Below are 23,708 nucleotides of genomic sequence, written 5' to 3' on the forward strand. Positions count from 1 at the left end.
AATGTTTAAAAACAAAACAAAAAGACACATGTACCCCAATGTTCACTGCAGCACTATTTACAATAGCCAGGTCATGGAAACAACCTAAATGTCCACTGACAGATGAATCCATAAAGAAGATGTGGTATATATATACAATGGAATATTACTCAGCCATAAAAAGGAACAAAATTGGGTCATTTGTAGAGATGTGGATGGACCTAGAGTATGTCAGACAGAGTGTGAAGTTAAGTCAGAAAGAGAAAAACAAATATCATATATTAATGCATATATGTGGAATCTAGAAAAACAGTACTGATGAACCTATTTCCAGAGGAGGAATAGAGACACAGGTCTCTACACAGGTGTAGAGAATGGATGTGTGGACACAGGGTGGGGAAGGGGAGGGTGGGATGAACTGGGAGATTAGGTTTGACATAAATACACTACCATGTGTAAAACAGATGGCTAGCTGGAACCTGCGGTATAGCACAGGGAGCTCAGCTTGGTGCTTGCTCTGTGATGACCTAAATGGGCCAGATGCGGGGGCAGGGGAGGGAGGTCCAAGAGGAGGGGATATATGTATACATACAGCTGATTCACTTTGTTGTACAACAAACTGTACAATATTCACTTCGTTGTATATTGTAAAGCACTACTCCAATAAATAAATAAAGTGATAGCTCATAAATTGGCTTTTATGCAGTTCTGGACTATTTGAAGGACTGCAAAAGCTTTAACTCAAGACAGGCTCTCCTCACCGAAATGAAGTGGTGGGATGAACTCACCTTGGAGTGACAGTTTAAAAATTTAAGTCAAGCTGCTCCAAAGTTTTAAAGTCAGCAGGTGAAAAATACCTTAGATAAGTCTGAAATAAGGAATACTTTACACTGTACTGTAAGTGTTTATTATATAAGAATGAATAAAAATGAGGTGGGAGAAGTACAGGTAGATGCATACTAAGAACTACTACCATTTTGAATACTAGCCAAAACTATTTTCCTTAAAGATGTTTCTCTAAGAATTTTCTCTAAGCACTCTGTAATTTTAAGAAGTACCTTAATAAATGTCTGTTTATACTCAAAAAAATATAAATAAAATTTTAAAAATTAAAAACCACTAAGCCTTTTATTCCCAGCTTGCTGCCCCTGCCCCACTGTTACACTCTCCAACCCCAGCTTCAAACAGGCGGGGGGGTGGGGGAGGTACCATCTTCACACCCACCATCTGCCTTGCTATAGCTGGTGCATGCCACCTTCACCTGCTCCCTTTACCCCATTTCAGAGTGCCAGTATCTCCTGAAGGGGAACTTTTACATGCATCTGGTGCCCTGGTTTTTGCAGCTGTTGCCCAGTGGATGCCCCCTGATAGCCTGGCTCTGGAGGCAGGGGTTGGGGCGGGGGACGGGCGGGTCACATTCCTGGGTCCCATGAAACTGTAACAATAAGAGAAACAGTTCTTGGCAGATTATCACTCCCAGGGCACTGCATGGACAGTGGGCTGAAACAAACCCATTTTCTGAGAAAGATTCCTATTTGCTTCTCCAAAAGGTTTGGCCTTAAGGGTAGGCTTCTAGTTTGGTACACATCTACGGGCCTACGGACAAGCTCTCACGGAACAGAGACCATTAGATGCAATCTTTGCATTATTCCTCTGCCTTACTCCAGCTTTCCAGTATTTCGCCAAAAGCTTATACCCTTGCAAAGTGCCCCAATTTTTGCAGCTGCCACCAAGGGACACTTCTACATCACCTGATTCTAGTGGCCAAGGGTTTATGCTTGCAGGTCCCACAGGACTGTAACCAATGGAGAAAGAGTTCTTAAGCAGCTACTACTGCCAGGGCACAGCAAGAGAAAACAGACGCAGTTCAGTCTCTCTGTGAAAGAAGCCTATTAGCTTATCATAGCTACAGCCTGAGGGGCAGGCTCCTAAATAAACACATATCTAAGGGTTGACTGTAACACTTTCCAGACACCTTAAAGGTCAAGCACCATCTTCATACTCTCAGCTATGCTCTAGTCCTCCATTATCTCTTGGAGGGGAGCTCTTACCTGTCTGGTGTCACAGGTTTTACGTCTTGTGCCCTGGTTTCTGCAGCTGCTGCCTGGGGGATGTGGATGTCTCTTGATTGCCTGGCTCTGATGACCAGAGGGGCTTGTGTTTCAGGGTCTCATGGGACTATAACAATTGAAAATTACTGGAATGTTACCACCCCCAGGGCACTACACAAACAGGAAACTGAAACACATACACCCTATCTTTCCATGAAAAAGGTCTATCTGCTTATCCTGGAGCTTTGGCCTGAGGGGCAGGCTTCAGGTTTGGCATACATCTAGAGGCCTACCTACTGAGGTGCTCTTAGGGATATAGGCTGCTGGACACAATCTTTGCACTTATCCTCTGCCTCACTACAGCTTGTTGACGTCTCCCAGAAAAGAGCTTATACACTTGTCTGGAGCCCCAGTTTTTGCTACTGCCATCCAGGAGACACCTCTAGAATGCCTAGTTCTGATGGCCAGTGGAGTTATGCTTGCAGTCCCACAGGACTGTATATACTTGTATACTATAAAAGACTGCCTGCAAGTCTAGCTACCAGTCAGCCTGAATCTAGGTGCTTAGATTTAGGACACTGACAAGTCCTGGCACCTCCTCAACCACTGGGAGCTATTAAAAATAGAATATGCTGCACGGACAATCACAAAGGCTTGAAATACAACCAAAAGCTAGGGTAAGATTGAATGATAAGGTTCATTTCCTACACAAGGCCACTCCTTCAAGACTGGAAGAGGTGGCTGTTCATTTACTGCAAAGAAACCAACAAAGAGAGTCAAGAAAAATGAAGAAACAAAGGAAGAACATGTTCCAAATGAAAGAATAATAGAACCTTAATGAAAAAGTGATAAGTAATCTACCTGATAAAGAGTTCAAAGTAAGTAATGATCCTAAAGATGCTCACCAAATTCAAGAAAGCAATGGATAAACACAGTAAGAACTTCAAAAGAGATAAAATATAATAGAGTACCAAATAGAAGCCACAGAACTGAAGAATACAATAACTAAACTGAAAAATAGACGGGTCCAACATCAGACTAATAGAAGCAGAAGAAAAGTTCACGAACCTGACGACAGGGCAGCAGAATTCATCTAATCAGAGTGGCAAAGAGAAAGAAGAATTATAAAAGTGAAGACAGCTTAAGGGATTTATGAGACAACATCAAGTAAACTAACATTGGCATTACAGGGGGCCCAAAAGGAGACAGAAAAGGGACAGAAAACTTATCTGAAGAAATAATGGCTTAAGACTTCCCTCACCTAGGGGAAGAGAGCTCTGTGGAAACCCAGAGAACACTAAATAAGATGAACCCAATGGACCCACACACCAAGGCACAGTATAATGAAAATGTCAACAAAGTTGAAGACAAGGAGAAAAACTTAAGAGCTACAAGAGAAAAACAACTTTTTATGTACAAAGGAACACTCATAAGACTGTGAGATTTTTCAGTAGAAACTCTGCAAGCCAGAGGCAGTGGCATAAAATATTCGAAGTGTTTAAAGAAAAAAACTTCCATTAAGAATACTCTATCCAGCAAAGTTATCATTCAGAATTGAAGGAGAGAGAAAGAGTGTTTTCCCAGATAAGCAAAAGCTGAAGGAGTTCATCACCACTAAACTGGTTTTATAAAGGAACTTCTTTAAGCTGAAAAGGGTGCTATAATTAGCAACAGAAAAACATATAAAGTATATATCTCACTGTAAAGGTTAATATTAAAGGCAGTGGACTATTCATTCACTCATAAATCTCACAAATCACTCATAAAGCTAGTATGAAGGTTCAAAGACAAAAGCAGTAAAAATAAACACAATAAAGAGTTAAGGGACACACAAAGTAAAAAAGATATAAAATGTGACATCAAAAACATAAACAGGGCTTCCCTGGTGGTACAGTGGTTGAGAGTCTGCCTGCCGATGCAGGGGACACAGGTTCGTGCCCTGGTCCGGAAAGATCCCACATGCCGCGGAACGGCTGGGCCTGTGAGCCATGGCCACTGAGCCTGCGCGTCTGGAGCCTGTGCTCCGCAATGGGAGAGGCTACGACAGTGAGAAGCCTGCGTACCACAAACAAACAAACAAACAAACAAACATGAAGGGGAAGAGTAAAAATGTTGAGCTTTAGACTGCATTCAAACTTGTTGTAAAGTCGGTATACATAAGCCTCATGATAACCACAATGCATAAACCTATAGTAGATACACAAAAGATAAAGAGAAAGGTATCTAAGCATACTACTAAAGAAAGTCATCAAAACACCAAGGAAGAGAAGAAGGGACAAAGAGACTACAAAACAACCAGAAAACAATTAACAAAAGTACAATATATACATTCCTATTCTTAATTACTTTAAATGTGAATGGACTCAATTCTCCAATCAAGAGAGAAAGAATGGCTAAATGGATTAAAAAAAAAAAAAACCCACACTTATCTTATATGCTGCCTACAAGAAACTCACATCAGATACAAAGACACACCACAGACTGAAAATGAAGAGAAGGTAAAAGATATTCCATACAATTGAAAATCAAAATAAAGTAGGAATAGCTATATTTATATCAGACAAAATAGACTTTAAAACAAAGTCTGGGGCTTCCCTGGTGGTGCAGTGGTTGAGAATCTGCCTGCCAATGCAGGGGACACGGGTTCAAGCCCTGCTCTGGGAGAATCCCACATGCCACGGAGCAACTAGGCCCATGAGCCACAACTACTGAACCTGCGCGTCTGGAACCTGTGCTCCACAACAAGAGAGGCTGTGACAGTGAGAGGCCTGCATGCTGCAATGAAGAGTGGCCCCTGCTTGCCACAACTAGAGAAAGCCCTCACAAAGAAACGAAGACCCAACATAGCCAAAAATAAAAAAAATAAAATAAAAACAAAGTCTGTAACAAGAGACAAAGGAGGGCATTTAAAGAGGTCAATCCACCAAAAAATATAACATTTGTAAGTATTTATGGACCCAACATGTGAACACCGAAATACATAAAGCAAATATTAACAGACCTAAAGGGAGAAATAGATGGCAATACAGTAATAGTAGGAGACTTTAATACCCCACTCACATCAATGGATAGATCATCCGGAAAGAAAATCAATAAGCAAATAGTCTTTTATGATACATTAAATCAGAAGGACTTCACAGGTATATACAGAACGTTCTATCCAAAAGCAAAAGAATCAACATACCGCATTAACAAAGTGAAGGATAAAGATCATATAATCATCTCAGCAGATGCTTCAAAAAAGCATTTGCCAAAATTCAACAATGGTTTATGATAAAAACGCTCAACAAAGTGGGTATAGAGGGGAAGTATTTCAACCTAATAAAGGCCATATATGTCAAACCCACAGCTAACATCATGCTCGATGATGAAAAGCTGAAAACTTTTTCAAAGACCAGGAACAAGATAAGGATGCCCACACTCTCACCAGTTTTAATCAACATAGTATTGGAAGTCCTAGCGAGAGCAATTAGGGAGGAAAATGAAAGAAAAGGCATCCTAATTTGTAACGATAAAGTAAAACTGTCACTATTTGCAGGTATACAGAAAACTCTAAAGCCTCCACAAAAAAACCCCCCTATTAGAAATAACAAATGAATTCAGTAAACTTGCAGGATACAAAATCAACACACAAAAGTCTGTTGCATTTCTATACATTAATAATGAACTGTAAGAATGAGAAATTAAGAACACAATCCAATTTACAACTGCAACAATCCCAATTATAAGTGCACAAAAAAGAATAAAATACCTAGGAATAAATTTAACCATGGAGGTGAAAGACCTGTACACTGAAAGCTATAAGACATTAATGAAAGAAACTGAAGACGACTTAAATAAACAGAAACATATTCCAAGCTCATGGACTGGAAGAATTAATATTGTTAAAATGACCATGCTACCCAAAGCAATCTACAGATTCCATATAATCCCTATCAAAATTCCCAAGATATTTTTCACAGAAGCAGAACAAACAATCCTAAAATTTGTATGGAACCACAAAAGACCCTGAATAGCTAAAGCGACCCTGAGAAAGAAGAACAAAGCCGGAGGCATCATGCTCCCTGATTTTATTTTATTTTTTGCTCCCTGATTTGACTGTAATACAAAGCTGTAGTAATCAAAACAGTATGATACTGGCATGAAGACAGACACATAGATCAGTGAAAAAGAAGAGAGAGCCCAGACATAAACCCATGCATATATGGTCAATGATTTTACAACAAAAGAGCCAAAGAGAAACAACAGTTTCTTCAATAAATGGCATTGGAAAAAATGGACAGCCACACTTGACCACTATCTTACATCATACACAAAAATGAATTAAAAACAGATTAAAGACTTATATGTAAGACCTGAAATCATAAAACTTCTAGAGGAAAACACAGGCAGTAAGTTCTCTGACACTGATCTTGGCAGTGATTTTTTGGATTTGACACAAAAAGCAAAGGTAGCGTTAGAAAAATAAAGTGAGACTTCATCAAACTTAAAAGGTCCTGTACAGCAAAGGAAATTCATCAAGATGAAAAGGCTGAATGGGAGAAAATGTTTGCAAATCATGTATCATATATTAAGAAGCCATACAATGCAACAGCAAAAAAAAAAAAAAACCAATTAAAAAATGGGCAGGGCTTCCCTGGTGGCGCAATGGTTGAGAGACCGCCTGCCGATGCAGGGGACACAGGTTCGTGCCCCGGTCCGGGAAGATCCCACATGCCGTGGAGCGGCTAGGCCCGTAAGCCATGGCTGCTGAGCCTGCGTGTCCGGAGCCTGTGCTCCGCAATGGGAGAGGCCACAACGAGAGGCCCGTGTACCGCAAAAAACAACAACAACAACAACAACAAAAAACCCGGCAAAATATCTGAATAGACATTTCTCCAAAGGCAACATCTAGATGGCCAACAGGAATATGTGAAAAGATGCTCAATATCCCTGATCATCAGGAAAATGCAAATCAAAATCACAATGAAATACCACTTCACACCTGTCAGAATGGCGATTATCAAAAAGAAAAGAAATAAGAGCTGGTGAAGAAGTGGAGAAAAGGGAACCCTTGTCCACTGTTGGTGCGAATGTAAACTGGTGCAGTCACTATGTAACACAGTATTGGAGGTTCCTTAAAAATTAAAAACAGAGAGGCGCAGGCAGGAGTTGCAGGGCTAGGGGTCTTTGACACCTAGGTTGAAACTAGTTTTGTGGGTCTGAGGCTTCAGCTGGGAGACGTGAAGACTGGGTCTGTGATCATCTGAAAGCTCATCCACTCACAAGTTGAGTGGTTGATGCTGATAGGTGCTGACGAACTGCATGTGATATTTTCACATGGACTAGTCTGCACTTCCTAAGAGCATGGTGGACAGATTTCAAAGGGTGAAGACGAAGTAGATTTGCAATATTTTCCTTTGGCAAAACAGAATTCCATTAGAGGAGGGAGACAGACAGAGAGATGGTGGAAGAGTAAGATGCGGGGATCACCATCCTCCCCACAGATACATCAGAAATACATCTACACGTGGAACTGCTCCTATAGAACACCCACTGAACGCTGGCAGAAGACCTCAGACCTTCCAAAAGGTAAGAAATTCCCCATGTACCTGGGTAGAGCAAAAGAAAAAAAGAATAACCAGAGACAAAAGAATAGGGATGGGACCTGCACCAGTGGGAGGGAGCTGTGAAGGAGTAAAGGTTCCCACACACTAGAAGCCCCTTCACGGGCAGAGACTGCAGGTGGCAGAGGGGGAAGCTTCAGAGCCAGGGAAGAGAGCGCAGTAACAGGGTGCGGAGGGCAAAGCGGAGAGATTCCCGCAGAGGATCGGTGCCGACCACCACTCATCAGCCCAAGGGGCTTGTCTGCTCACCCACCGGGAGGCGGGGGCTGGGAGCTGAGGCTCGAAGCCGAAGCCGGGAGAGGATTGGGGTTGGCTGCGTGAACACAGCCTAAGGGGTTAGTGCACCACGGCTAGCCGGGAGGGAGTCCCGGGAGAAGTCTGGAGCTGCCGAAGAGGCAAGAGACCTTGTCTCTTTGTTTCCTGGTGCGAGAGGAGAGGGGATTAAGCGTGCAGCATAAAGGAGCTCCAGAAAAGGACGTGAGCCGTGGTTATCAGTGCAGACCTCAGAGACGGGCATGAGATGCTAAGGCTGATGCTGCCGCCACTAAGAAGCCTATGTGCGAGCACAGGTCACTCTCCACCCCTGCCCTCCTGGGAGCCTGTGCAGTCCGCCACTGCCAGGGTCCTGGGATCCAGGGAAAACTTCCCCGGGAGAACGCACGGTGTGCCTCAAGCTGGTGCAATGTCACGCTGGCCTCTGCTGCTGCAGGCTCGCCCTGCATCCATACCCCTCCTTCCCCCCGGCCTGAGACAAAGCCCCTGAATCAGCCGCTCCTTTAACCCCGTCCTGTCTGAGGGAAGAACAGACGCCCTTGGGTGACCTACACGCAGAGGCTGGGCCAAGTCCAAAGCTGAACAAAGAGGAGAGGGGGAGGTCTCTCCCAGCAGCCTCAGAAGCAGCGGATTAAAGCTCCACAATCAACTTGAAGTGCCCTGCATCTGTGGAATACCTGAATAGACAGTGAATCATCCCAAGTTGAGGAGGTGGACTTTGGGAGCAAGATATATTATTATTTTTCCCTTTTTCTCTTTTTGTGAGTGTGTATGTGTGTGCTGCTGTGTGAGATTTTGTCTGTACAGATTTGCTTTCACCATTTGTCCTAGGGTTCTGACCGACCCATTTTTGCTTTTTTTTTTTTTACTTTTCAAAATTTTTCTTCTTAATAATTATTTTTTACTTTAATAACTTTATTTTATCTTACTTTATCTTTTTTTCTTTCTTCCTTCCTTTCTTCCTTCCTTGGTTCCTTTCTTTCTTTCCTTTCTATTTTTTCTCACTGTTATTCTGAGCCGTATGGATTAAAGGCTCTTGGTGATCCAGCCAGGTGTCAGGGCTGTGTCTCTGAGGTGGGAGAACCAACTTCAGAACACTGGTCCACAAGAGCCCTCCCAGCTTCATGTAATATCAAATGGCAAAAATCTCCCAGAGATTTCCATCTTAACACCAAGACCCAGCTTCACTCAACGACCAGCAAGATACAGTGCTGGACACCCTATGCCCAACAACTAGCAAGACAGGAACACAGCCCCATCCATTAGTGGAGAGGATGCCTAAAATCATAATAAGGCACCACCAGACGTGGTGTGTTCTGCCCACCAGAAATATAAGATCCAGCCTCATCCACCAGAACACAGGCACTAGTCCCCCCAACCAGGAAACCTACTCAACCCACTGAACCAACCTTAGCCACTGGGGACAGCCACCAAAAACAACGGGAACTACGAACCTGCAGCCTGCAAAAAGGAGACCCTAAACACAGTAATCAAAATGAAAAGACAGAAAAACACATAGCAGATGAAGGAGCAAGGAAAAAACCCACTAGACCTAACAAATGAAGAGGAAATAGGCAGTCTACCTGAAAAAGAACTCAGAATAATGATAGTAAAGATGATGCAAAACCTTGGAAATAGAATAGACAAAATGCAAGAAACATTTAACAAGGACCTAGAAGAACTAAAGAGGAAACAAACAATGATGAACAACAAAATAAATGAAATGAAAAATACTCTAGATGGGATCAATAGCAGAATAACTGAGGCAGAAGAACAGATAAGTGACCTGGGAAGATAAAATAGTGGAAATAACTACTGCAAAGCAGAATAAAGAAAAAATGAAAAGAACTGAGGACAGTCTCAGAGACCTCTGGGACAAAATTAAACGCACCAACATTCAGATTATAGGGGTCCCAGAAGAAGAGAAAAAGAAAGGGACTGAGAAAATATCTTAAGAGATTATAGTTGAAAACTTCCCTAATATGGGAAAGGAAATAATCAAGTCCAGGAAGCACAGACAGTCCCACACAGGATAAATCCAAGGAGAAAAACGCCAAGACACATATTAATCAAACTATCAAAAATTAAAAACAAAGAAAACATTAAGAGCAGCATGGGAAAAACAACAAATAACACAGAAGGGAATCCCCATAAGGTTAACAGCTGATCTTTCAGCAGAAACTCTGCAAGCCAGAAGGGAGTGGCAGGGCATATTTAAAGTGATGAAGGAGAAAAACCTACAATCAAGATTACTCTACCCAGCAAGGATCTCATTCAGATTTGATGGAGAAATTAAAACCTTTACAGACAGGCAAAAGCTAAGAGAGTTCAGCACCACTAAACCAGCTTTACAACAAATGCTAAAGGAAATTCTTCAGGCAAGAAACACAAGAGAAGGAAAAGAACTACAAGAACAAACTCGAAACAATTAAGTAAATGGTAATAGGAACATACATATGAATAATTACATTAAATGTAAATGTATTAAATGCTCCCACCAAAAGACACAGAATGGCTGAATGGATACAAAAACAAGACCCATATATATCTTGTCTACAAGAGACCCACTTCAGACTTAGGGATACATACTGACTGAAAGTGAGGGGATGGAAAAAGATATTCCATGCAAATGGAAATCAGAAGAAAGCTGGAGTAGCAATTCTCATATCAGACACAATAGACTTTAAAGACTATTGCAAGAGACAAAGAAGGACACTACATAAAGATCAAGGGATTGATCCAAGACAAAGATATACCAACTGTAAATATTTATGCACCCAACATAGAGCACCTCAATGCATAAGGCAAATATTAATAGCCATAAAAGGGGAAATCAACAGTAACACAATCATAGTAGGGAACTTTAACACCCCACTTTCACCAATGGACAGATCATCCAAAATGAAAATAAATAAGGAAACACAACCTTTAAATGATACATTACACAAGATGGACTTAATTGATATTTATAGGACATTCCATCCAAAAACAACAAAATACACATTTATCTCAACTGCTCAAGGAATATTCTCCAGGATAGATCATATCTTGGGTCACAAATCTAGCCTTGGTAAATTTAAGAAAATTGAAATCGTATCAAGTATCTTTTCCGACCACAACGCTATGAGACTAGATATCAATTACAGGAAAAGGTCTGTAAAAAATACAAACACATGGAGGCTAAACAATACACTACTTAATAACCAAGAGATCACTGAAGAAATCAAAGAGGAAATCAAAAAATACTTAGAAACAAATGACAATGAAAACACGATGATCCAAAACCTATGGGATGCAGCAAAAGCAGTTCTAAGAGGGAAGTTTATAGCAATACAATCCTACCTTAAGAAACAGGAAACATCTTGAATAAACAACCTAACTTTGCACCTAAAGCAATTATAGAAAGAAAACCAAAAAACCCCCAAAATTAGCAGAAGGAAAGAAATCATAAAGATCAGATCAGAAATAAATGAAAAAGAAATGAAGGAAAGGATAGCAAAGATCAATAAAACTAAAAGCAGGTTCTTTGAGAAGATAAATAAAATTGATAAACCATTAGCCAGACTCATCAAGAAAAAAAGGGAGAAGACTCAAATCAATGGAATTAGAAATGAAAAAGGAGAAGGAACAGCTGACACTGCAGAAATACAAAAGATTATGAGATTAGTACAAGCAACTGTATGCCATAAAATGGACAACCTGGAAAAAATGGACAAATTCTTAGAAATGTACAACCTGCCAAGACTGAACCAGGAAGAAATAGAGAATATGAACAGACCAATCACAAGCACTGAAATTGAAACTGTGATTAAAAATCTTCCAACAAACAAAAGCCCAGGACCAGATGGTTTCACAGGCGAATTCTATCAAACATTTAGAGAAAAGCTAACACCTATCCTTCTCAAACTCCTCCAAAAGATAGCAGAGGGAGGAACACCCCCAAGCTCATTCTATGAGGCCACCATAACCCTGATACCAAAACCAGAGAAAGACGTCACAAAGAAAACTACAGGCCAATATCACTGATGAACACAGATGCAAAAATCCTCAACAAAACACTAGCAAACAGAAACCAACAGCACATTAAAAGGATCATATACCATGACCAAGTGGGGTTTATCCAGGAATGCAAGGATTCTTCAATATATGCAAATCAATCAACGTGATACACCATATCAACAAACTGAAGGAGAAAAACCATATGATCAACTCAATAGATGGAGAGAAAGCTTTTGACAAAATTCAACACCCATTTATGATAAAAAACCCTGCAGAAAGTAGGCATAAAGGGAACTTTCCTCAACATAATAAAGGCTATGTATGACAAAACCACAGCCAACATCATTCTCAATGGTGAAAAACTGAAACCATTTCCACTAAGATCAGGAACAAGACAAGGTTGCCCACTCTCACCACTCTTATTCAACATAGTTTTGGAAGTTCTTGCCACAGAAATCAGACAAGAAAAAGAAATAAAAGGAATCCAAATCGGAAAAGAAGAAGTAAATCTGTCACTGTCTGCAGATGACATGATACTGTTCATAGAGAATACTAAGGATGTTACCAGAAAACTACTAGAGCTAATCAATGAATTTGGTAAAGTAGCAGGATACAAAATTAATGCACAGAAATCTCTGGCATTCTTATACACTAATGATGAAAAATCTGAGAATGAACTTAAGAATGCACTCCCATTTACCACTGCAACAAAAAGAATAAAATATCTAGGAATAAACCTACCTAAGGAGACAAGACCTGTATGCAGAAAATTGTAAGACACTGATGAAAGAAATTAAAGATGATACAAATAGATGGAGAGATATACCAAGTTCTTGGATTGGAAGAATCAACATTGTGAAACTGACTCTACTACCCAAAGCAATCTACAGATTCCATGCAATCCCTATCAAAATACCACTGGCATATTTTACAGAACTAGAACAAAAAATTTCACAATTTGTATGGAAACACAAAAGATCCCGAATAGCCAAAGCAATCTTGAGAATAAAAAATGGAGCTGGAGCAATCAGGCTCCCTGACTTCAGACTATACTACAAGCCTACAATAATCAAGACAGTATGGTACTGGCACAAAAATAGAAATATAGATCAATGGAACAGGATAGAAAGCCCAGAGATAAACCCACACACATATGGTCACCTTATCTTTGATAAAGGAGGCAAGAATATACAGTGGAGAAAAGACAGTCTCTTCAATAAGTGGTGCTGGGAAAACTGGACAGGTACATGTAAAAGTATGAAATTAGAACACTCCCTAACACCATACACAAAAATAAACTCAAAATGGGTTAAAGACCTAAATGTAAGGCCAGACACTATCAAACGCTTAGAGGAAAACATAGGCAGAACACTCTGTGACATAAATCACAGCAAGATCCTTTTTGACCCACCTCCTAGAGAAATGGAAATAAAAACAAAAATAAACAAATGGGACCTAATGAAACTTAAAAGCTTTTGCACAGCAAAGGATACCATAAACAAAACCAAAAGACAACCCTCAGAATGGGAGAAAATAGTTGCAAATGAAGCAACTGACAAAGGCTTAATCTCCAAAATTTATAAGCAACTCATGCAGCTCAATAACAAAAAAACAAACGACCCAATCCAAAAATGGGCAGAAGACCTAAATAGACATTTCTCCAAAGAAGATATACAGATTGCCAACAAACACATGAAAGAATGCTCAACATCATTAATCATTAGAGAAATGCAAATCAAAACTACATTGAGATATCACCTCACACCGGTCAGAATGGCCATCATCAAAAACTCTAGAAACAATAAATGCTGGAGTGGGTGTGGAGAAAAGGGAACACTCTTGCATTGCTGGTGGGAATGTAAATTGATACTGCCACTATGGAGAACAGTATGGAGGTTCCTTATAAAACTACAAATAGAGCTACCATACGACCCAGCAATCCCACTACTAGGCATATACCCTGAGAAAACCATAATTCAAAAAGAGTTACGTACCAAAATGTTCATTGCAGCTCTATTTACAATAGCCAGGACATGGAAGCAACCTAAGTGTCCATCAACAGATGAATGGATAAAGAAGATGTGGCACATATATACAATGGAATATTACTCAGCCATTAGAAAGAAATGAAACTGAGTTATCTGTAGTGAGGTGGATGGACCTGGAGTCTGTCATACAGAGTGAAGTTAGTCAGAAGGAGAAAAACAAATACCGTATGCTAACAAATATATATAGAATGTGAGAAAAAAAAATGTCATGAAGAACTAGGGGTAGGATGGGAATAAAACACAGACCTACCAGAGCATGGACTTGAGGATATAAGGAGGGGGAAGGGTAAGCTGGGACGAAGTGAGAGAGTGGCATGGACATATATACACTCCCAAATGTAAAATAGATAGCTAGTAGGAAGCAGCCACATAGCACAGGGAGATCAGCTGGGTGCTTTGTGACCACCTAGAGGGGTGGGATAGGGAGGGTGGGAGGGAGGGAGACACAAGAGGGAAGAGATATAGCGATATATGTATATGTATAGCTGATTCACTTTGTTATAAAGCAGAAACTAACACACCATTGTAAAGCAATTATACTCCAATAAAGACGTTAAAAAAAAAACCCAAAAAACTAAAAACAGAACCACATGATCCAGCAATCCCACTTCTGGGTACTTAGCTGAAGGAAATAAAAACACTAACTCAAAGAAATATATGCACTCCTTTGACCACTGCAGCATTATTTACAATAGCCAACAAATGCAAGCAACCTAAGTGTTTACTGATAGATGAATAAAGAAAATGTACTGTGTATACACATACACACACACACACACACACACACGTATATACACACAACGGAATATTAGTCATAAAAAATGAAATTTTTCCATTTCCAACAAAATGAATCAACCTGAAGGACATTATGCTAAGTAAAATAAGTCAAAAAGACAGACAAGTATCATATGATCCTCAGGTATATGTGGAATCTGGGTGGAAAAAAAAACCTCATAGATACAGAGAACAGATTGGTGCTGCCAGAGAGGGTGGTTGGGACATGAGCAAAATGTACAACCTTCCAGTTATAAAATAAGTAAGTCTGGGGATGTAATGTACAGAATGTTGGCTATAGTTAATAGTATTGTACTGTATATCTGAAAGTTGTCAAGAGAGTGAATCTTCAAAGTTTTCATCACAAGAAAAAAAACTGTAACTCTGTATGGTAACGAATGTTAACTAGACTTATTATTGTGATTATTTTACAATATACACAAATATCAAACATTATGTTATATACCTGAAACTAATGTTATGTGTCAATTATATGTCAATTTTACAAGAAAAATGAAAAGATTTATTGGAAGTTACTTAAAAAAAGAAAAAAATTTTCCTAGACACATAGGTGGAGGGCTGAAAGGATTCAAAGTAGGCATGGAGATGTATGATAATGATACCCAACATGGATATTACCTAATTAATTATGTAAAAATTTAAAATAAGCACATGAAAAGATGCTCAACATCAGCAATCATAATGAGAGAGCACTTTACAACCATGAGAATACTAAGTATTGGCAAGGATGTAAAGAAATTGTAATCTTCATACATTTCTGGTGAGAATGTAAAATGGTACAGCTGTTGTGGAACACAATTTAGTAGTTCCTCAATAGTCTAACCATAGTTAGTATATGACTCAGCAATGCTACTCTTCTCCCCCAAGAGACTGAAAATTTATGTCTACACAAAAATTTACACATGAATGTTCACAGCAGCATATTTCCAACAGCCAAAAAGTAGAATTAACCCAAATGTCCTCAACTGATGAAGGAATAAAGAAAATGTGGTGGTATATCCATAAATGGAATATTATTCAGTGATAAAAAAGGAATGAAGTACTTACTGTTACATGCTACAATATGGATGAAACTTAAAACATACTAAGTGAAAGAATCCAGACAGAGAAGACCACATATGATATGATTCCAATTACATGAAATGTCCAGAACAGACAAATGTAGAGAGACAGAAAGTAGACTGGTGGTTGCCCAAGAATAGAGGGGAGAGAGGAAATGGAGAATGATTGTCAATGGGTACAGGGTTTCTTTTAGGAGTGATAAAAATGTTCTAAAATTAATTATGGTGATGGTTGCAGAACTACGAATATAAAAACTGAATTGTGCTCTTTAAAAAAAACACTGAATTGTACCCTTTAAAAGGGTGAATTTTATGCTATGTAAATTATATCTTAATAAAGCTGCTATAGAGAAATTAAAAACCAAGAAATACCTTTATTTCCCAACTCTTACTGAAAACCTCAAATTCCTTTAAATTTTAAACTTTAAATTAATTTAACTTAATTCTAATTGTGACTTAAATTTTAAGTAAATTTTAAGCCAAATCACAATTTATACACCAATACCTGTTTGCACACCAGTGTCTTTCCTGGGAGAGGCTGCAGAGCTGATATATGCATTCATTTTACCACAGATTTTATCCAAGCCATGTCTTGAATTTGCAATGTTGTCAGTAGATGCATTATATTCCACTTGTATTGTATCAACTGCCAAGAGAAATAAGTTATGTGATAAAATGACATAGCAGCAACTAAATACACACAAGACTCTTAGTTTAATCAAGCAGTGTAAACACTGCAATAAAAATATAGAAGGGGGCTTCCCTGGTGGCGCAATGGTTGAGAGTCCACCTGCCGATGCAGGGGATATGGGTTTGTGCCCCAGTCTGGGAAGATCCCACATGCCGCAGAGCGGCTAGGCCCGTGAGCTATGGCCGCTGAGCCTGCGTGTCCAGAGCCTGTGCTCCACAACATGAGAGGCCACAACACTGAGAGGCGCACGTACCGCAAAAAAAAAAAAAAAAAAAAAAAAAAAAAAAAAAAAAAAATTTAGTTAACGAGTATTTAAAGGTATTAAAAATTTCAAGAAATATTATAAATAAAATTCTACTCCAGTGCTTACTGCCAAGATTTTTAATCAATCTAGAAGTGTCATGTCCCTTTTGAGCCAATTCTCGGATTCTCTGTTCTTGTTTCAGTCTCTGTGCCAGCTCCTGCGCTCTCTGCATCGTCTGGAACAGTTCAATTGTCTTAAGAGTCATGATTTCCTATCAATATTAAAGTGCACAGAGTTAATTAAATACAATTATCAAACATGTACAGGCTTGAATATTTTCCCTCAGTAGATATTTTCTAAGCTCCTACTATGTGCCAGGCACTATTCAAGATACTGGGAGTAGAGAAGCCAAGAGAACAACGTTTATTCCCTTTTGCAGATTACATTTTAGTATCTTTTTCTACAGCTGTATTAGACCACAAACACAAACACTCTTTTACCTGTTCTATAAAGTTTTCAAAACTTCTAAAACCAAAGGTCAATTCTATCTGAATTTTATTAAGATAAAAAAAATAGCTAATAAGAGGTAATACTCAAGATTTACGGCCATTTTTTGCAATTCATGCAAATGACACTTTGATTTTTTTTCATGTATGTAGTTATTTCATAGGTGTCGTTGGCTCAGCCTATTCAACATAATGAAATCAGAACCTAAACCATTTGTACCTTCATCAGCTAATTCTGAAGCAAAGGTTGCAAGTGGGAAATGGCAAGAACAGGTAGTCTCTCAGCACCACCTCCCGGCTCCAGGGGGAGTACTGTAGTCTGCTCTGTAGACCTCACGAACCTTTGGCAATCGAATGTCATTGTATAACTTGCTCTTTGTCAGGTCCACTCAAACATGGCCCTTGACATCACCGTACCTATGCAGTCTGTACCACTTAATATAGGGGTTCTCCTAGCCAACCAGACATCTACTCTTTTTAAGAGACCCTTACTTAGCATAGAGGAATCCTCTAACACAGCAACAAACTCTATCATCAATCCCAGCCAATGACTCCAAGTAAATGCTCCTGTTCACAAGTGGATACAGACAGAAAGGCCAATCACTTCTCTTAACATATTTAGAAATTTATTGATATAATAATCATTGCTTAGAAAACATTTAAAAATCAAGCAAATGGATAACTTTTGTTTTATGCTGTAATAACTCATCCTGATCTTCTTAGCAGAGAGAAGAAACCCAAGGAGTACAGCATTTGTGAATCAATCATTTGAAACAATAAAACCTCCAGCTTCCCTCCTACTTTCAAAACCTTCTTTATGCAAAACTTTAATGTTTCTGCATATAGTTTCACAATTTCAAAACACATGCAAATGTTCTGGTTATTTTTCTTTAAAAACACACTCAGGGACTTCCCCGGTGGCACAGTGGTTAAGAATCCACCTGCCAATGCAGGGGACACAGGTGCTATCCCTGGTCCGGGAAGATCCCACATGCCGTGGAGCAACTAAGCCTGTGAGCCACAACTACTGAGCCTGCGCTCTAGAGCCTGTGAGTCACAACTACTGAGCCTGCGTGCTGCAACTACTGAAGCCCGCACGCCTAGAGCCCGTGCGCCGCAACAAGAGAAGTCACAGCAATGAGAAGCCCACACACTGTAACAAAGAGTAGCCCCTGCTCTCTACAACTAGAGAAAGCCCGCGCACAGCAACGAAGACCCAACGCAGCCAAAAACAAATTCAAAAAACACCCAAAAAACAACACACCCATTTTTACTCTAAAATGTTACAGTTAGGATATAAATACCTACTTCCTTTTGTTTTTGCTTAAGTATATCTTCTTCATACTGTTTCTGCATCTCTTCTTGTTCCCGTGCTAAGCGACGCTCCTCCTCTTGTTCCTCCTTCTTTCTTTGCTCTTCTTCGAGCTGCTTCTTCTTGCGCTTCTCTTCTACCTGAGCAGTGATGGCTTTCTAGTCATAAACATAAATTATTGTCATAAATTTTAAAAAAATCCATAAAGCATCTGGTGTTTCAAAAATGTTTATCAATATATAGAGAGTAATACGTATGAGTTAAATTAAAATGTCAGGTTCCCAATGTATTTTTCCCATCTCCCATCAAGTTCTACATGCTTTTTCTTTAACCCCAGGAGGGCTCGTAGAAGAACTAAGAGAAAAACAACTGAAGAAACAATCTCAGTGCTTAGCATAGTGCCCGGTAAAAATAGCAGATGTTCTATAAATGTCTGTTCACTTAACCGACTGCAAGTAACCAAGCCAAATTCTTCATATAGTAGAGATTTTGCCAAATTATTAGACATTTAAGTCCCTTTAGTATTAGACTAAAATTAGGACAAAATTTTAATCTTAGTTTCCTTTCTTATATTATCCATTAGATTTCTTAATCATAATTCTACTTTAATCCCTTGTATCTATTTCCCTTTCAGAGAACTAATTCTCATCCTGAACAGAATTCAGGAGAATTGGAGGAAAAAATATCCAATACCAACTTAAGATTTAGTGTCATTTCAGATACACAACCTAAACAATAAAGACCTGAAGTCCTTGGAAGGCAGGTGGCTGTACTACATGATACTGTCTGGTTCTCAACATAAGTATAATTCTAATATAATGCCAGTTGGAGTAGGAATTAGATTCATCACAGGACTGTGCAGGGCCGGTTCTGTAAGTTTATACTGGATTTTTAATTTCCATTTACTTAGGTATCTAGGCCATGACTACTAATGATTAAGGCAAAGAACAACATTTGACAAAGCAATACCTGATGTTCTAACTGTTTTTGTCGTCTCCTGTCTCGTTCCTCAATTTGAGCTGGGTCCAAAAGAGCAGTCATAGAACGGAGAAAGCTGGCAAGACAGATCCATTAGCTATTTAAAACCCCCCAAAGGTGGGTTTAACAAGGTGCTAAGTCATTTTTGTTTGAAATGTATCTACTAGTCATTTCTACTGTAAAGGAAAACACCAAACCTGAAACCAATTAAGATACAAATACAAAAACAATCCTAAAGCAGTACACAGACCTCCTTAAACACCAACAGGTGCTGAAGGAGGCACTTACTTCCTTTTCTTACTGCTTTCCACAGCCACGTCTCTAACAGGTCTTGCCACGCGCTCCTCCTCTGAAGGTTCAGCCTGGCTTCCTGCTGCAGGTGTATATAGACTGCTGATATCAGCCAGGTCCTGAGCGTCCGGAGAGACACAGAAGTACTCTGGTTGTGTTTGCGTTGACTGAGAGGACAGCTGAGACTGAGAACCAGGACAACTCTTGAATGAATCAAAATGTATTGCCCATCTGTCATGTTCCTCACCCTAATCACAACAAATAAGAACTGCTAAGAACTCTTCCAACTCTTCTTACGTTTAAAATCCAAAATGACAAATAAACATGATTTCTAAAAGTCACCACACAGCAGAACAAGCATCATAAAGATTAACAAAACTGTATCCTGTATTGATTCCATATACTTAGACAACTAAGCTTGGAGAATATGAAAAATTCAAATTAGGAAATTTTTTAAAAGTTAGTTACAAAAAGCTATGCAAAATCACACTGAATTCATTCAACGAAAGGTTCACAAGAGCAAATATGGAATAATTTGAATAGTCTTGTCAAATAGTTTCAGGATACTTTTAAGTTTATGATTAGAGACTCTGAAATTATTTTTATCCCCTTCATACCGATAAAACTTCATAAATTACCTTTGAAGATATAATTTTTTCCTCTACTTTTTTTTGCCGGTCATCCTCTATTTGCTTGTTCAACTCTTCAATCCATTTTCTCTGCTGTTCTTGTTTCACAGCACTGAAAGGGCGCTCCGTCAGTACTGCTTCCTAAACAACAGTCATCAATACCATCAAAAGTTTACCTCTTTTTCCAACCACTTTATATTTACAAATCTTTCCAAAGAATTTATATAGATTTAACGTGGTAAGGTATTTATCTCTAAGAGAAACAATAATGTTAAACAAAAAAATTTGAGGGACTTCCCTTGTGGCACAGTGGTTAAGAATCTGCCTGCCAATGCAGGGGACCCAAGTTCAAGCCCTGGTCCAGGAAGATCCCACATGCCGCAGAGCAACTAAGCCTGTGTGCCACAATTACTGAGCCTGCACTCTAGAGTTCGTGAGCCACAACTATTGAGTCCCCGCATGCTACAACTATTGAAGCCTGCATGCCTGGAGCCCATGCTCTGCAACAAAGACAAGCCACCACAATGAGAAGCTCATGCACCGCAACGAAGAGTAATGCCCCCCCGCTCACCACAACTAGAGAAAGCCCGCATGCAACAAAGACCAAACGCAGTCAAAAATAAATAAATAAATGTATAAATAAATAATACTTTAAAAAATTTCGAGTATACAAGAATTAAGTAGATATATTCTAATTTTCAGAATCATATTTGTAACATATACTAGCAGAAGGATAAAGATAACTAAGTAAGTGTAAAGAAAGGAGATTTTCTAATGAAAAATAGAAAATTTTCTCCAAACCAATTATAGGATTTTCAAATTTCTATCCTAATATAGTCTCATTTACTTTGAAAGGAATCATTGACAACCTGAAATAGATGAATACTGTTTAACACGTGGCTTCAGAACACAAAAACATTGCTTTTGGACCAAGAGCCAGGAGGATGTAATAGAGCTAGAGGCTTTCTCTACTGAATCATAATGTCTCTTTTAGATACCTTTTTTTTCCCATTTCTGCTGCTACACCCCCTAGCATGATCTATGACATTTCAATAAGAAAAATATATTGTGTCCAGATTAAGTCCTTGAATTTTAAGAAAAATAAAAACAGTAGCATAAAAATTTATTGTTCCTTTAACTTATGAGAGTTTAGTATGCTTTAACAAAAAGGAAAGCATATATTCTACTCCAACTGTCCTAAAATTCAAGAGCTAAGCAACAAAACATTTTGTCACATGACATAACCACAGGACATAATTTTAAAAATAGTTTGACAGAATAATATAATGGCAAAGCTCATTAGTTTTCAACCAATTGCTTTGATCAAAGGAAATACTTACACAAAAAGGAAAAATCTTAGTATCTCAGGTGCTCCCACACATTTTTAAGCAGATAAAAACCAACCCTATTTATTTAAGCCTAAAAGAACCACTTCAAAAGGAACATTATCGGGCTTCCCTGGTGGCGCAGTGGTTGAGAGTCCGCCTGCCGATGCAGGGGACACGGGTTCATGCCCCAGTCCGGGAAGACCCCACATGCCACGGAGTGGCTAGGCCCGTGAGCCATGGCCTCATGAGCCTGTGTGTCCAGAGCCTGTGCTCCGCAATGGGAGAGGCCCGCGTACTGCAAAACAACAACAAAAAACCAAAAAGGAGCATTATCTTCAGGTAAGTGATTTAACAGTTCTTCTATTTTTAGAAATGTTATTTTAGAGGTCAAACTGGAAGAAAACAAAAAGGACCCTTTGAACTCCTTATAAGAAATTCACAGGGAATTCCCTGGCAGTCCAGTGGTTAGGACTCTGCACTTTCACTGCCAATGAAGCGGGTTCAATCCCTGGTCAGGGAACTAAGATCCCAGAAGCCACACGGCATGCCCCCCCCAAAAAAGAAAAAAAAACAAATTCACAATATGGCATTGAATCAACATAGAATTCTGTAATCTGTTTCTGAAGTTTGATGTAACCAGATGTGGTTTCAAATTGTGGTTGGGTTTCAAATTATTCAAGGATAAGACACAAGTCAAAATACCATTGAAAATTCCTAAAATCCTCATCAAATGTTTTATATACATGTCTTATATTTACAATCCTGTGGAAAATTTAATAATCAGTTCTTCCAATTCAGTCTTCAACTTCTTACTCAAGGATGTCTTACATCCTTGTCTTGCTTGCCAGCTGAATAACTCATTTCACTTTTCCAACCGACTAGAAAACTCTTTAAATTATTACTTTCTTTTTTACAAGTCTTCACCGACGTGCATTCAGTTAGAGGAATGAAAGTATAAGGAACTGGGGGGTGGGAGAGGTGGTAGGTAAACGAAAACTCCCTTTTGATTACTGAGCTCATTTTAGTTGAAACCTGAGTAAGGCAAATGTGTGTAAAATGCAAGACTCACTGTGTAACAAATGTGTTCTGATGAAGATCTCGCACCTCCCTTCTGTTAATGCTTCAACATGGCTAAGGAAAGAATCCTCTTTCTCTAGGTTCACTCACTTTTTCACTTTCTCTCTTTCACATTATTGACCTCAGATGCCCCTTCCCCTACATAAAAGCTCCTTTTCTAAACACCTATTTTGAGCCTGTTCTCAAGTGACAGCCTTGAGTGAAAACTCATTTTCACAGGTACTCAATACACACTTCCCCACAAACAGTTCCTAATATTACAGGTCTTAATGTAAATTTTTAGTTACCTTCAAGTTCTTCTATGTTAGAAAATGTTAGTCTTACTCCTAATATAATGCTGTATGAATGGCAGCTGCTATATCAGAACTGAAAGTAGAGGCTTTCAAATGGTCACCTAGACATGCTTAGTTCTGTTTCATTTAATTCTCCCCTTAAAGCAGTCTAAAAATGCATGTCTGTGAAAGGAGAACACTCAGTGGTGACTCTGCCATGGTCCAGAATAGTCCTGCTTGCCAGTGCATGATTCCCAAGTCCAGACACCAAGAGCCTCCTCACTTTAGACAGTCTGTCCACCTACTCATCTTATCCACTCAGTAGGCATGAAAGGCATTCTTCTGGGTGGTGGGTGGTTTCAGGACACTGGGCTAAAAAAACCAGATCTTCCAAGAGGAAGAGCAGCACAACCAAGAGCTACAATCATTTTGGAGGGTGGGTTGGAGTACTTTGAACTTGAAAGTAACTGTAAAAATCTCTGGAACCAGGACTATAGTTGTGCACATGGCTAAAATCCTGGTTCTCATGTGCTTATTGGCCATATCTTTGGAGCCATATCTGTTCAGT

At 39.3% G+C, this 23,708-nt stretch overlaps 1 protein-coding gene across 26 annotated transcripts in view; it reads right to left on the minus strand.

Annotated features, from left to right (window-relative positions):
- Positions 1-23,708, minus strand: part of CCDC66 (coiled-coil domain containing 66) — a 109,761-nt gene that overhangs the window by 59,471 nt on the left and 26,582 nt on the right. For all 26 annotated transcript variants that reach the window (XM_067043868.1, XM_067043873.1, XM_067043877.1 and 23 more), the window contains 6 exons: positions 20,473-20,604; positions 19,832-20,082; positions 19,535-19,619; positions 18,562-18,723; positions 16,874-17,018; positions 16,318-16,458 (listed from right to left, as the gene is read on the minus strand). In XM_067043868.1, coding sequence (XP_066899969.1) covers positions 16,318-16,458; positions 16,874-17,018; positions 18,562-18,723; positions 19,535-19,619; positions 19,832-20,082; positions 20,473-20,604 — 916 coding nt within the window. The remainder of the gene's footprint in view (positions 1-16,317; positions 16,459-16,873; positions 17,019-18,561; positions 18,724-19,534; positions 19,620-19,831; positions 20,083-20,472; positions 20,605-23,708) is intronic.

This window comes from Kogia breviceps, chromosome 10 (assembly GCF_026419965.1).
Source record: "Kogia breviceps isolate mKogBre1 chromosome 10, mKogBre1 haplotype 1, whole genome shotgun sequence".
Classification (NCBI taxonomy): domain Eukaryota; kingdom Metazoa; phylum Chordata; class Mammalia; order Artiodactyla; family Physeteridae; genus Kogia; species Kogia breviceps.